Genomic DNA, 15,565 nt, shown 5'->3' with positions numbered 1-15,565 from the left:
TAATAATAATAATAATAATAATAATAATAATAATAATAATAATAATAATAAACCCCGTGGAGGCCCGGGAAAGAATAGGCCTCCGGTATGTTCTGCCAGTCGTAAAAGGCGACGAAAAGAACAAACCACTAATAGGCCTAACCCCCCTTTTAGTGTGATTACTTGGTTCAGGACAGAACTAAAGAATCCTTGGACAAGCGCCGTCATGGTCGGGGATGACACTTGAACCCTATGCCCACCCACAATGGTAATGACACTGCTAGCCAACTGGAAAATGATTTAAATCCAAATAGAGGTGTTTTGCAGAATATGCTTCCTTCAGCTGCCCTAGAAGGAAAACAAAGACAGAGGATGAGATGGTCAGATGAAGTTAATTGACACCTCATGTTCTGTTATTACCAAGCAACAAACCTAGGAACCAACACAACTGGATACAGATCACAAGTATACACAACATTTATTACCAGATACCCGGAATTAAAATTTTTAACAGAACGACGACTAGCTGATCAGATCCGTGTAATAATAAAAAATAACAGGATACCCCAGACAGAATTAGAAAACATCAAACAACAAGTACAACAAATACTGGAACAAAATAATGTGCAATCAGAAGAAGAAGAAAATACAGTAATGGACTCAAACACCCCAGAGAAAACAAACAAAGAACAAAACGCGTCAATTAAACAATCAGAGGAAAACAAAATCTTAAGACAGCCACCAGCACAAGCACAAATAGAACATGAAGTGACACACATGTTAGATATAGAAGAAAAATTTCAGCTGATATCTATAGAATACAAAGACACAAATACAGACATTAGACCATTCTTGCATAGACCACCAAATAACCCACAAGTCGAAACAACAACAACTACTATCAACATAATTGTACACAACAAAATAAATGAAAATACAACTATGGAAGAGTTACAACTACTGGTTTATGTAGGAGCACTCACTACACTAAATATACACAATAGGCAGAGATCAGAACCAACCAACACACAGAAGAAACCCACAAAACCAGCCTGGCAACACAGGCTACAGATCAGAATAGAAAAACTAAGAAGACATCGGACAGCTAATACAATTTATAAGAAATGAAATATCTGACAAAAAATGAAAAAGGTCAGGTACAATCTCACAACAAGAAACAATAGAGCAATTAGATGAAAACAAGCAGAAATTACAAGCATTGGCCAAACGACTTAGAAGATACAAAAAAAGTGAAAATAGAAGGAAACAAAACCAAACATTCAACACAAACCAAAAGAAATTTTACCAGACAATAGATAACACACACATTAAAATAGACAATCCACCAAACATAACAGACATGGAACACTTCTGGAGCAACATATGGTCAAACCCGGTACAACATAACAGGCATGCACGGTGGATACAAGCAGAAACACACATCCAAGATGATACCACAAATGCCTGAAGTGATAATTTTGCAACATGAAGTCACCCAAGCAATTAATTCTACTCACAATTGGAAAGCCCCTGGAAAAGATAAAATAGCAAATTTCTGGCTAAAGAAGTTCACCTCAGCACATTCACATCTAACTAAATTATTTAACAGTTACATTGCAGACCCATACACATTCCCTGATACACTTACACATGGAATAACTTATCTGAAACCTAAAGATCAAGCAGACACAGCAAACCCAGCTAAATATTGCCCCATAACATGCCTACCAACAATCTACAAAATATTAACTTCAGTCATTACACAGAAATTAATGACACATACAACACAGAACAAAATTATAAATGAAGAACAAAAAGGCTGTTGCAAAGAAGCACGAGGATGTAAAGAGCAACTGATAGTAGATGCAGAGGTGACATATCAAGCTAAAACTAAACAAAGGTCGCTACACTATGCATACACTGATTATCAAAAAGCTTTTGATAGCGTACCCCACTCATGGTTACTACAAATATTTGAAATATACAAAGTAGATCCTAAATTGATACAGTTCCTAAACATAGTAATGAAAAATTGGAAAACCACACTTAATATCCAAACAAATTCAGATAATATCACATCACAGCCAACACAGATTAAGTGTGGAATATACCTAGGAGACTCATTAAGTCCTTTCTGGTTCTGCCTTGCTCTGAACCCACTATCCAACATGCTAAATAATACAAATTATTGATACAATATTACTGGAACATACCCACACAAAATTGCACATTTGCTATACATGGACGATCTAAAACTACTGGCAGCAACAAATCAACAACTCAACCAATTACTAAAGATAACAGAAGTATTCAGCAATGATATAAACATGGCTTTTGGAACAGACAAATGTAAGAAAAATAGCATAGTCAAGGGAAAACACACTAAACAAGAAGATTACATATTGGATAACCACAGCGACTGCATAGAAGCAATGGAAAAAAAACAGATGCCTATAAATATTTAGGATACAGACAAAAAATAGGAATAGATAATACAAATATTAAAGAAGAACTAAAAGAAAAATATAGACAAAGACTAACAAAAATACTGAAAACAGAAGTAACAGCAAGAAACAAGACAAAAGCTATAAATATGTATGCTACACCAATATTGATCTACTCATTTGGAGTAGTGAAATGGAGCAACACATACCTAGAAGCACTCAATACACTTACACGATCACAGTGCCACAAATATAGAATACATCACATACATTCAGCAACAGAAAGATTCACATTAAGCAGAAAGGAAGGAGGAAGGGGATTTATCGATATAAAAAACCTACATTATGGACAGGTAGACAATTTAAGAAAAATTTTTCTAGAACGAGCAGAAACTAGCGAAATACACAAAGCAATCACTCATATAAATACATTGGCTACACCACTGCAATTACATAACCACTTCTACAACCCTTTAGATCACATAACATCAACAGATATGAAGAAAGTAAATTGGAAAAAGAAAACACTACATGGCAAGCACCCGTATCATCTAACACAGCCACACATCGATCAAGATGCATCCAACACATGGCTAAGAAAAGGCAATATATACAGTGAGACAGAAGGATTCATGATTGCAATACAGGATCAAACAATAAACACCAGATATTACAGCAAGCATATTATTAAAGATCCCAATACCACAACAGATAAATTCAGACTTTGCAAACAACAAATAGAAACAGTAGATCACATCACAAGTGGATGTACAATACTAGCAAATACAGAATACCCCAGAAGACATGACAATGTAGCAAAAATAATACATCAACAGCTTGCCTTACAACATAAACTTATAAAACAACACGTTCCCACATACAAGTATGCACCACAAAATGTACTGGAGAATGATGAATACAAATTATACTGGAACAGAACCATTATAACAGATAAAACAACACCACATAACAAACCTGACATCATACTCACCAATAAAAAGAAGAAATTAACACAACTAATCGAAATATCCATACCCAATACAATAAATATACAAAAGAAAACAGGAGAAAAAATTGAAAAATACATCCAACTGGCTGAGGAAGTCAAGGACATGTGGCATCAGGATAAAGTCGACATTATACCAATTATACTATCAACTACAGGAGTCATACCTCACAATATCCACCAGTACATCAATGCAATACAGCTACATCCAAACATATATATACAACTACAAAAATCTGTAATTATTGATACATGTTCAATGACCCGAAAGTTCCTAAATGCAATATAACATATACCGTACAGATAAAAGGAAGTCACGCTTGATCAAGGTCCGCATCACTGTCCATTTTTGACCAGACATAACGTCTGAGAATAGAAAGAAATAATAATAATAATCCCCGTGGAGTCCCGGGAAAAGAATAGGCCTCCGGTATGTTCTGCCAGTCATAAAAGGCGACGAAAAGAACAAACCACTAATAGGCCTAACCCCCCTTTTAGTGTGATTACTTGGTTCAGGACAGAACTGAAGAAGCCTCGGACAAGCGCCGTCATGGTCGGGGACGATGCTTGAACCCTATGCCCGCCCACAATGGTAACGACACTGCTAGCCAACTGGAAAATGATTTAAATCCAAATAGAGGTGTTTTGCAGGATATGCTTCCTGCAACCACCCTAGAAGGAAAACAAAGACAGAGGATGAGATGGTCAGATGAAGTTAATCGACACCTCATGTTCTGTTATTACCAAGCAACAAACCTAGGAACCAACACAACTGGATACAGATCACAAGTATACACAACATTTATTACCAGATACCCGGAATTAAAATTTTTAACAGAACAACGACTAGCTGATCAGATCCGTGTAATAATAAAAAATAACAGGATACCCCAGACAGAATTAGAAAACATCAAACAACAAGTACAACAAATACTGGAACAAAATAATGTGCAATCAGAAGAAGAAGAAAATACAGTAATGGACTCAAACACCCCAGTGCAAACAAACAAAGAACAACACGCATGAATTAAACAATCAGAGGAAAACGAAATCTTAAGACAGCCACCAGAACAAGCACAACTGGCTGAGGAAGTCAAGGACATGTGGCATCAGGATAAAGTTGCCATTACACCAATTATACTATCAACTACAGGAGTCATACCACACAATATCCACCAGTACATCAACGCAATACAGCTACATCCAAACATATATATACAACTACAAAAATCTGTAATTATTGATACATGTTCAATGACCCGAAAGTTCCTAAATGCAATATAACATATACTGTACAGTCAAAAGGAAGTCACACTTGATCAAGGTCCGCGTCACTGTCCATTTTTGACCAGACATAACGTCTGAGAATAGAAAGAAACAATAATAATAATAATAATAATAATAATAATAATAAATTACACTATCTAATCCCCCGTTTTTAAGATTAAAGCATGGTAAGACTAAGCTTGGTACCAATTTTGGTGCTGGAGTTCCTTGACTTTGCCATTCCTCAAGGAGAAAATACTTCACTACCAGAGCTTTCCCACACTCCAGGTTCAGGTGTTGTGACTGTCGTTTCATTAGCTGAGTGGGTAACCTACATCTCTACTGGCATGCATAGGTACAGCAGTGAGTGCACTTCTATGTGGACATAAAATCGTGTCACACAATATGAAATAAATGCTCAAAGTGTATAAAGCTGATGCATTATTGTGAGCACAACTGTGCTTGTATTCATGGTTTGTTTGGTCAAAGTGAGGAGGAGGATTCATCTGTGAAGGAAATTGCCTGTCAGATGTGCATAGGACCTCTTCTTGAACATGCAAAAGATCTACATCTAGTTGGATTAACAGGAATACTCATCATGTACTAGGGAGAGCACTTAGAATTCATACAGCAGAAACATGTCTGTATGAGTTTCATTTAATATATTCACTGTCTATAAAATGTGTACTACAGTTTCTACACATTCCCCATTCTCTCTGTCTCTCCTGCCCATCTCTGTTAGTAAATTAATTTAATCATATCTTCATTTGTTTTCAGGCAAAATTGTGACATTCATGCAGTAAAAGCTCTTCGAAAATTTTATCAGCGTCCGTATTTCTTGGCAAGCTCTGTTTCACCAGCACATTTTAATTGGGTTCTGATGTCGTCTGATTACAATACAAAAGTATACAAAAAGGTACGTACTTATTTCTGTGTGTGTTTATTGTAGCAGATGAACTTTAAAATTTGATACTGCAAGTAAAATATTAATACTGAAGAATTAATTTGTAGCCGGCATGGTGGCCGTGCGGTTCTAGGCACTCAGTCCGGAACCGCGTGACTGCTACAGTCGTAGGTTCGAATCCTGCCTCGGGCATGGATGTGCGTGATGTCCTTAGCTTAGTTAGGTTTAAGTAGCTCTAAGTTCTAGGGGACTGATGACCACAGATGTTAAGTCCCATAGTGCTCAGAGCCATTTGAATTAATTTGTAAGGCAATGTTCTTATGTAAACCTTGATTTTAATCCAATCAATCTAGAATAAAGTTCCTAACTTATTTCCTTAAAGTTGGGACTCAACTGATGCACAATAACATTCTATTGATGACTGTAATCTAAGTTGAAACCATTTTTTCATTAAATTAGTATAATTGTAAAGCAGTGGTATGTAAATGAACGTACCATATGATTTTCTTAGTAAAAGTACACTTCTTTGAAGATATCATCCAAACTTAGCTATGAGAATTGGCATGTTTGAAACATATACAGTATATGACCAGGGCCTTTGATTTGTGAAGCAGAGTGTAACACTGAAACACCTGCCTCCCATCCATCAGGCTAAGCATTGAAGTGAGAACTCTTGCCCTTGCTCTCTTCTTGATGTCAGTGCTGGTCTATTGCTGTTATATATCATCTACTTGTTGGAATGTTTGTGTTTGACACTTGCCAAATTCTTTAAACCAAATCAGTTACTGGAAAATTGTTAAAATCCTGGCAGAATGAGACAGTGGAAAATTTGTAATGGAATAACAAAAATATGAAATGGACCTGACAGAGGTGGTGTTGAGGGGCAGACAAGCACATTGAAAAGACTGCAAGATATTATCAACTAAGTCCTCTGTCAGACATTCACAAACATGCATGCATGTATGCACATGCACCCACATAACTCGCGTGTAAGTGGCCACTGTGGTCTCTGGGTGGTAAGACTCAATTCCGTGGCATTTGTGGTGAGCACCAATCTCAGCTGCGATGGATGGTCATGGGGCAGGAATGAGGGGTAGCAGGGTAGAGCTGGGAAGATTCTAGTGCTGCCTGTGGGAATGTGCAGGGTTGTGTTGTGGACAGGATGGTGGGATGCTAGGTGCAGCACTGGGAGGTTGTACTGGAGGGGGAGAGGGGGAGATGAGGGTGAGAGGAGAGAAGTAGACAAGGGTATGCACTGGTGAGAGGAAAGGTGTGAATAAGGCTTGAGTGGGAGCAGAGAAGGGGACAGAAGCAGGTGTGGGACTGCCAAAGATTGAGGAAGTGTTACAGGAATGGAGGGCGTGTTGCTGGGAGAGTTCCCACCAGCACAGTTAAGACAAGCTGGTGTTAATATGGAGAATGCTTTGCTACTTATTACATATTTTTTCAATAATTACTGAATTTTTTATATTCTCCTTCTATATGCCTATGTAACCAAGGATACTAACAGGTGCTAGTACATTAGGGAGGTGGCAGTGTGGAGTTCCAGATCACAGGATATTTTGCAGATCTTGTGGACTAAACTGAAAGCTTCCTGACAGTGTCTCATGAATGAGGCATGTTACACTGTTGCTGTTAGGTAGGTTAGTGTTCCTTTTGGTGTCATTAAAGAGGAATAACCTATGTGCTAGCACAAGATTGCATAACTTCCCTTACTTTCATTCTGTTTCATCCCCATGAAACACAACAGTAGCACATGTGCTAATGTCATTCACAAGGCAAAGATGAATATTTACTGCTCTATAATGGAGCAGAAGGCAAACGTAGCTAATGTTCATTAGTCCCTTATGGATTATGATGTATATTGCATGTGCAAAGTGAACTGGTCACCTGTCCATAGCAGGAAGTAATATGGTCATGTGACTAGGTACAGTCATGATCCAGTTCAGAGTAATGGGTGTTGTTAGACTATGTGAGGGGAAAAATGTGATGTGGTAAATATCTGTGTTGCAAGCCACAACTAATTGCTCTTAATGTCATTAATTTTACTGACAGTGACAATGAGAACCTTTTGAAGCTGCAAGCAAATGTCCACAAGCAAAAATTAGCAAGGTCACTGTGTGCAAATTGTGGAAAGAGGAACATGATGCTAAGTGCAGCAGAATTAAAGTATCTGGCCAAAGCAGAATAAGTGAAATACACACAATAATTATTTTAACTGAGTCTATAGATAAATCTGTAGTTAGACAGCAATTTGTGTGATATTATGAACAATACAAGGAATACACACTCTGCAAAAATTTCACAGCTTTCTTTGCACAGAATTAGACCTCCATGCTAGCAAAGAACATCTGAGAAAAATTTTTCCATCTATGAGATTGCATTTTAAAAGGTGCCAGGATGAATGAATTGTCATGTGCAGATGAGAGAACTTACTTGTAAAAAGAGTGTACTTCATTGGATTTTTTGCAAAAAAAGCATCACAATTAAAGCAGCCAGTGGTTTATTTACATGATCCATGAAGTCATACACAGTACACTGAGAATAAGTATTCCTAAGTAACAGTCTGACAAGAGTAGTGTGAAATACCACCACCAAGCAGTGTTTCATTGTTGTGAATGCAGAATTTTGTTTCATGTCTATTTTTCCTCTGCGACTGGAACAGGAAAACTTTGAACTATCAGGAAAAATGACCAGAAAAATTATTCCAGTTACAATGTTTTGTAAAAAAATGATCCCCTTTCTACTGCTGCCATACCATTTAACCTGCACTACTTACATACTCATATAATTACTTACTTCTATAATCTTGCAAAGAATAGGATTCATTGTCATAATATATGAAGCATCTTGTTCTCTAACCTGAGAAATAAGTAAGTAAATAAATAAATATTGTCATCTAGCCTGATGCTAGCACTTGGATGAAATGCTACTTTGAAGAGTTGCGCATTAGTTTCACTGCTGTTATATTTAAGCAGCTTTGCTATTGGCCTCATATGGCTGGACCTCCTCCCAGAGAAAAATTGGTGATGGTCACCTGGAATCAAACCCAGGACCCCAGCATTACTAATCAAAAGCACTATCCACTAGACCAGTTTGCTTTCACTGCCATCACACTAGCTTTTACTATTGTGATATTAGAAGACATTAAAGGCTGTCATGTCAAACAAAAAAAAAAAACAAAAATTGTACGATGGCTACTAGCAAGGGACCACTTTGATGTATGAGGAAACTGAAAAATATAGTAAAATCAACAATATAAGGAAAAGGATATATTGGTAGTCACCGTAAAGATGAGGTGTTGAGTTCCAGGCAGGCAGCAAGCCATCTCTGGCAGCTCAGACCAGAATGCCGAAGCTTGTGTGTGTGTGTGTGTGTGTGTGTGTGTGTGTGTGTGTGTGTGTGTGTGTGTGTGTGTGTGTGTGTGTCACGAGCAACTAACATACAATAAGCTGTACATTCTGCTGTTCCTGTTATAAATAGGTGCTTCATTCAATGGCACAAACAAAATATATAGCACATGACTGCACTCCATTTGTGCTAGAACTGCAACATACACTATTAATATGTACTCTCTCTGTTTCTCAGCCATAAAAGTGATGGTGCTGCCACCCTGTGCAGGTAACCAGTTTTTTTTTTTTTTTTTTTGCTGGGTAATAGTTACTTTTGCTTCTAGTCTCCATACAATGTCTCATTTAATTTATACTCCATCATTCTTCTCATTTTTCCCCATATTTATATCTAATTCAAGTTTTCTGAGACACTGATGTTGAAGTTTTTCTGTTGTCTTTCACTATTTGAAATGTCTTCTTATATCTTTTGTCTATGTGACTGTGCAGTTCCATTTGCAAGTTCCTTATACAATGAATTAATTGAGTATGTTCCTTCCTTCACCCTAAAACAGTTGTATTGTGGTCCCTGTTTTCATACACCAGCTCTGTTGGCAGCCAGCAGAATATTAACTTTTTTTAATAAGCTATTTGCACTTCTCCAGTTATGTCAGTTTCCAAATTATCTTACAATATTATACTGAGTAAACTACAAGAACACAGTAAAAAAGAGCTTGAAAACCAGAGTAAAACATTCTGCAGCTCCAAAAAGTAAAAAGTAATGTATTTTGGATGCAGCTGAAGTATACTGTTCAACTAATGGAAATGGCACAGAAAGTTGACTGAGGTATCCATGGAAAGATTTTCTTTCTGCTATTGTATTGAGAGATCTATTCACATGTGAAGCAGAACATAATGTCTGTAACAATGTTATGAAAAGGAAAGGTGCTACTTGCTGTATAGTGGAAATGCTGAGTCCCAGATAGGCACAACAAAAAGACTTTCACAATATAAGCTTTTGGCCATCAAAGCCTTTTTCGAAAATAGTTGACATGCATGCATGCTGCACTCGCACTCGCAGCCTCCTCTGTGGCTGGATTGTGACACTTTGGGAGGTTGTGGAAAACCTTGGAAACAAGGCTCAGGAGATTTGTTTTTGTACAAGGTTGGGAGGAAGGCCTGTGAAGGCCTCAGTGAGACCTTTGGTATATTTCGAGAGGGACTGCTCATCACTGCAGATGCAACAACCACAGGTGGCTAAGCTGTGTGGAAGGGCGTTCTTGGTATGGAACAGATGGCAGTTACTGAATTGGAGGTGTTCCTAGTGGGTAGTTTGCATGATATGGACAGAGGTACTGATGTAGCTATCGTTGAGGTGGAGGTCAACATCTGGGAAGGTGGTTTGTTGGACTGAGCAGGACCAGGTGAAGCAAATGTGGAGAAGCTCTTGAGGTACTGCTGGAATGTGGATAGTGTGTCCTCACCCTCGATGTCGTCATTGAATCTGAACCAGTTGAGGGGTTTGGATTCTGGAAGTTTAGGAAAGATTCCTCTAGATGTCCCATGAATAGGTTGACATAGGATGGTGCCATGCAGGTGCCCATAGCTGTACCCTGGATTTGTTTCTAGGTGATGCATTCAAAGGAGAAGAAATTGTGGGTGAAGATATAGTTGGTCGTGGTGACTACGAAGAAGGTTGTTGGTTTGGAATCCATTGGGTGTTGGGAAAGGTAGTGTTCAACAGTGGCTAAGTCATGGGCATTAGGAATTTTGGTGTAAAGGGAGGTGGCATTAATAGGCATTGTGTAGTAAAGAAATAGGAACTATGGTTGGTGGAGGAACTGGTTGGTATCTTTTATATAGGAGGGTAGGTTCTGGGTAATAGGTTGAAGGTGTTGGTCTAAGAGAGTAGAAACACTCTGTGGGGGCAAAGTAACAGGCCACAATGGGGCATCAGGGGTGGTTGAGTTCATGGACTTTAGGAAGCATGTAGAAGGTAGGAGTGCAGGGAGTGGTAGGGGTGAGCTGAGAGATGGACTCTGGGGAGGTTCTGGGATGGGCCTAAGAATTTGAGGAGAGACTGGAGATCCTGCTGGATTTCTGGAATGGGGTCACTGTGGCAAGGTTTGTAGGTGGATGTATCTGACAGCTGGCGAAGTCCTTTTGCCACATAATCCTTGCGGTTCAAAACAACAGTGGTCATAAGGTCAGGATTAGTTTTTAGATGGTGAACTGCAGTTCTTTCTGCTGATTTAAGGTTAGTTTGCATGCTAAGGGATTTGGGGATTGATGGTGAAGCAAGGTTAGAGGTTGAGAAATTCTGGAAAGTTAACAGGGCTGATTTGGGGGAAGTGGGGGTCGATCACAGTTGGATGGAGGAGTGAACTGAGTCAGACAGAGCTCAACATTGAGCTTTGGTTGAGTCTGATTGATAGGCTTAGTGGGAAAAATGTGTTCCCACTGTAGGGACCGGGAGAAGGAGAGAAGGTCTTTAACAAGTCCCGCATGATTGAATTTGGGGAGGGGCAAAAGGTAAGGCCTTTGGATAGGACTGATATTTCTGTGGGGCCTAAGGCTTTTGGAGGAAAGGTTAATGGCACTGTTTCAGGTCTGTTTAGGTTCTGGATTCTGTGTGGTGGTGGGAGGGAGTTTCGGAGGGTGGGATAAATGTAGTAGGTGTGCGAGGCTATGATGGGATGTGGGGGAGGTTCGGAGGTTGTAGAGGTGGTGGACAGTGGTACTCCAAAGGAAGTGACCAGGGTGGAGAGTTTTTCGAGGTGGCATTGTGTATATTGCTCTGGTTACTGGAGGGCAAGAGTTTCAATGTGCATTATGGTTTCCAGGGATTTGGGATTGCATAGCAGGAGAATTTTACACATGGAGAGAACATATTGCAAGGAGGTTTGGGCTTGGTTGATATGGTTTTGCAGGATTGTGTTGGTGAGAGCTAAGGACTGGTGGGTTCTGAACAGATGAAGGTAATTGTGGAAGGAGGGGTGAGAGCCGGAGATGGGTAATTTGATGGTAAGGTCATTTGTGGGAATTCCATGAGCCAAGAAAGGAAACTTTTCTGTATTGATGAAGATTGTAGGAGCAAGGATCCCTGATGGTGGTAAAAATGCAAAAGACTACAGAAATAACATAGAATTACATCCCAAATAATTAAAAAAAACACCCAAATATGTGGGAAAAACCATGGGAAGGAAGAAACAGATGATAAATGGAGAAACAGGATGAAATCTAAGGGAGTCGATGATTGCAAAGGGCAAATACTTACTGAAATTGGCGTGAAGTCACAATGAGATCAAAGAAAAGATGTAAATAAGGGAGCATAAGTGTGAAGAAGGTGGATGGCAGATGTGACTGGATGAGGTGCACTGGGATAGAACAGAGAAAGAGGGGTGGGGGTGGGGAGGGGTCATAGGATGAGATACAATATCATGTGGCACTGGAAAGGTGAAGGAAATAACACGCGAAAATATGGTAGAGTGACGCAGGGAGAATGATCAGTTTGAAGGTACAGGATTAATGATAACAGCGGGAGTAATGTGGGACATAAGATGCTGCACCTACAATCAGCATGGTCTTGTAGCCATCTGCTGTGCATGCTGAGGTTGTTGATACAGTGTGGCTTGTAAGTAGAATGCACAGTGTGGATTGTAAGGCACCAAGAGAAATGCAGGAAAGAAGGGAAAGGATGACTGACATTGAGTATAGTAGTGCATCAGAAAATAGTAACAAAGGAAAACAGCACTGGGTTGGGATCAAAGAGAAGCTGTCAGAGAAAAATCAAACAATGGAAAATCTAGGATGGGATGTAACAATATTATGAAAAGGAAATCTGTTACTCACCATATACCAGAAATGCTGAATCGCAGATAGGCACAACAAAAAGACTATCATAATTTCAGCTTTTGACCATCAAGGCCTTTGTCAAAAATAAATAGATCTCTCTCTCTCTCTCTCTCTCTCTCTCTCTCTCTCTCTCTCTCTCTCTCTCTCTCTCTTCTCTCTCTCTCTAATATATATCACACACACCTACCTGCAACCTCTGGCTACTGAAGCCACACTGTGAGCAACAGCTGTAGCGCTAGTGCATGATAGGAGTGGCAACGGGGTAGGGATGTGGAGCAATTTGGAGTGGGGAGGAGGGGGGATAGCAGGGTAGGGGTGGGGGACAGTGAATTTCTGCTGGGGAGTGCATTAGGATGAGGTGGAGAGAGGGTAGGGCAGCTAGGTGCAGTCGTGATGTTAGATGGAGGGCAGAAGGAGGTGGGGGGGGGGGGGTTAGTGGAAAAGGAGAGAAGTATAGAGACTGGATGCATTTGTGGAATGAGGGCTTTGTAGTGCTGGAATGGGAACAGAGGAGTAGTTCAATGGATGACAAAAATTACTACTGAAGTTTGAGGCCACGAGGTTTATGGGACTGTAGGACATATTGCAGGGAGATTTCCCACCTGTGCAACTCAGAAAAGCTGACAGGTAATTCTAAGATCCTGGGTGTGATTTCTGGAGACCACTTTTTTTTTCTCTGGGAGGGGATCCACTCAGCCTTGTATGGCCAACTGAAAAGCTGCTTGAATATGAAAGCAATCAACATGTAAGCCGTAGAGCTAAATCAAAAGGTTTGTATAAAGCTACATGAAAATGCTTGTTTGTTCGTTTTTCAGGGTATGGAACGAAATGCCTGATGTATTATTACAATCTTATTCATGCTTATTCTATGAATGGGTTGTCTTGCTCCCCTCCCACTCAGATTTGCAAAGGAAGCCTAACCTCAAAAGATGTGAATAAATGATTCAGAGCATTTTGTTGGGCTGTAGTTTCTTCTTTCACTCAGACACTCTTACAAGAGGAGAACAGCAATTGTGGGCTGTGAATTTGGGTGAAACTTTGCACGGATGCTTGATAATTTTAAAAAATTCCTATTTCAGTTTTTATCTGTACACTTCACTATTTTTCAGAAAATTGATGCAGTACTAGTCTGGTTTTTTAGAGCCATCTGGTGATGCGTTATGGTGTCAGTGTGAGGAGCCTCTTTTTCTTATGTAAATTACATTTTTTCAGAAAATAATCAGAATTTCAGTAATATATGTAGTTCTATTTGTTTCATGTGGAAGAAATTTGTGACTATTAAGCTATATTGTAAATGCATAGGTTTTCAAATCCATAATAGCTTACTGGATACGGTGTCACGTCATATTATAAAATAGCTATGAACCAGAACAGTAATGGTTTGTCCATGGTTGCAGTGGCCTTCCTCTCATGATGAAATATAAAAGAATCATGAATAAAATTGTATGCCAGTAGATTCAGAGGAAAGGCCACTGTGATTGTGGCAGAAATGTAATTTTTATTCAGTGGTACTTATTTTACAATGTGACATGGCAACATGCCAAGAAAACTCATCTTAAAGGAGACCATGTGTCTTCTGCATTATGTGAAACTAAATTCCATTGAAAGCTCTTAACTGAATACTGCAGGAGAAAAAGACCTGACTGACATCACTGAAAGCTTGAGTTTGGGTTAACTGTTGACATGAAAGCAAACATACATCAGAATTTTCTTCAAAGTTGGCGAGGAAAGGTGCTTATGAACTAGCACATGGATTCTTATTTATTCTGCCCTGTCATGTAGTTCTCCCATTTGTGCAGACATTGTATGTTTTCACATTGTTGCAATGAAAATTTTCACCTTGTGATAAACTGTGTGTTGCTCTAATGTCATCCAGCCAGGTCACTGCCTTGAATCTCATGAATCTATCGGGTGAAATTATTTTTCTGGCTATAGGGCTGTGGTCACAGTGGCACTGACATCAATGGATTCTACTGATGATGGTCATCAGCTGATCTTTCCAAATTCATAAGTCACTATGCAGGTACTCACAATGCAGCTGATCTTGTCAGCTGAACATACAGACTTCAGATGACAGTTAGTGAAATTCATATTAGTTTTTCTTCCCACACATCAAATGCAGAGAGTTAGAAACGGGTAAGTTTTGTTAAAGAAACCAATTTGCAACGTCCTGAAGATGAAAAATATCATAATCTCAAACATAATTTGTCCAAGTGAGAAGAGTGCCATGTCTTATGCTTCAAGTTACTGCAGTGGATCTTTTAATGGTTGTGACACATGGGTATTGGCTACCTACAAACTATTGTTACTGCATATTGGTGTTTTATGCCAATAAGATGGTGATCCTGCTAAATGAGATGTTTCCAAATGTGGTATATGTTTCCAAATGTGGTATATGTTTCCAAATGTGGTATATGTTTCCAAATGTGGTATATGTTTCCAAATGTGGTATATGTTTCCAAATGTGGTATATGTTTCCAAATGTGGTATATGTTTCCAAATGTGGTATATGTTTCCAAATGTGGTATATGTTTCCAAATGTGGTATATGTTTCCAAATGTGGTATATGTTTCCAAATGTGGTATATGTTTCCATTTTTCAGTGATTTAGATGGTCAGAGTCTCTTAAACTATAATTAATGTTTGCCTCATATGTGTATGATTAATGATAGTCATTGGAGGCTAATTAAAATATGCTGTTTTGCTGAATTTGTTTGAAGTTGTTTAAAGTGTTTATAATCCTGCTATTCAGTGTCACCGTGAATCACCTTGAGTGTGTAATG

General features: G+C 39.0%; 1 protein-coding gene across 1 annotated transcript in view; it reads left to right on the top strand.

The window, feature by feature from the left end:
* The window catches only part of LOC126100432 (uncharacterized), an 84,213-nt gene that overhangs the window by 55,293 nt on the left and 13,355 nt on the right, over positions 1–15,565 (top strand). The window contains exon 5 of the mRNA XM_049911037.1: positions 5,473–5,611. Within this exon, the coding sequence (XP_049766994.1) occupies positions 5,473–5,611 (139 nt within the window). The remainder of the gene's footprint in view (positions 1–5,472; positions 5,612–15,565) is intronic.

Source organism: Schistocerca cancellata, chromosome 9 (genome assembly GCF_023864275.1).
Source record: "Schistocerca cancellata isolate TAMUIC-IGC-003103 chromosome 9, iqSchCanc2.1, whole genome shotgun sequence".
NCBI classification, from domain to species: Eukaryota; Metazoa; Arthropoda; class Insecta; order Orthoptera; family Acrididae; genus Schistocerca; species Schistocerca cancellata.
Note: the sequence above shows the minus strand (reverse complement) of the source record. Positions and strands in the feature narration are given on the sequence as shown.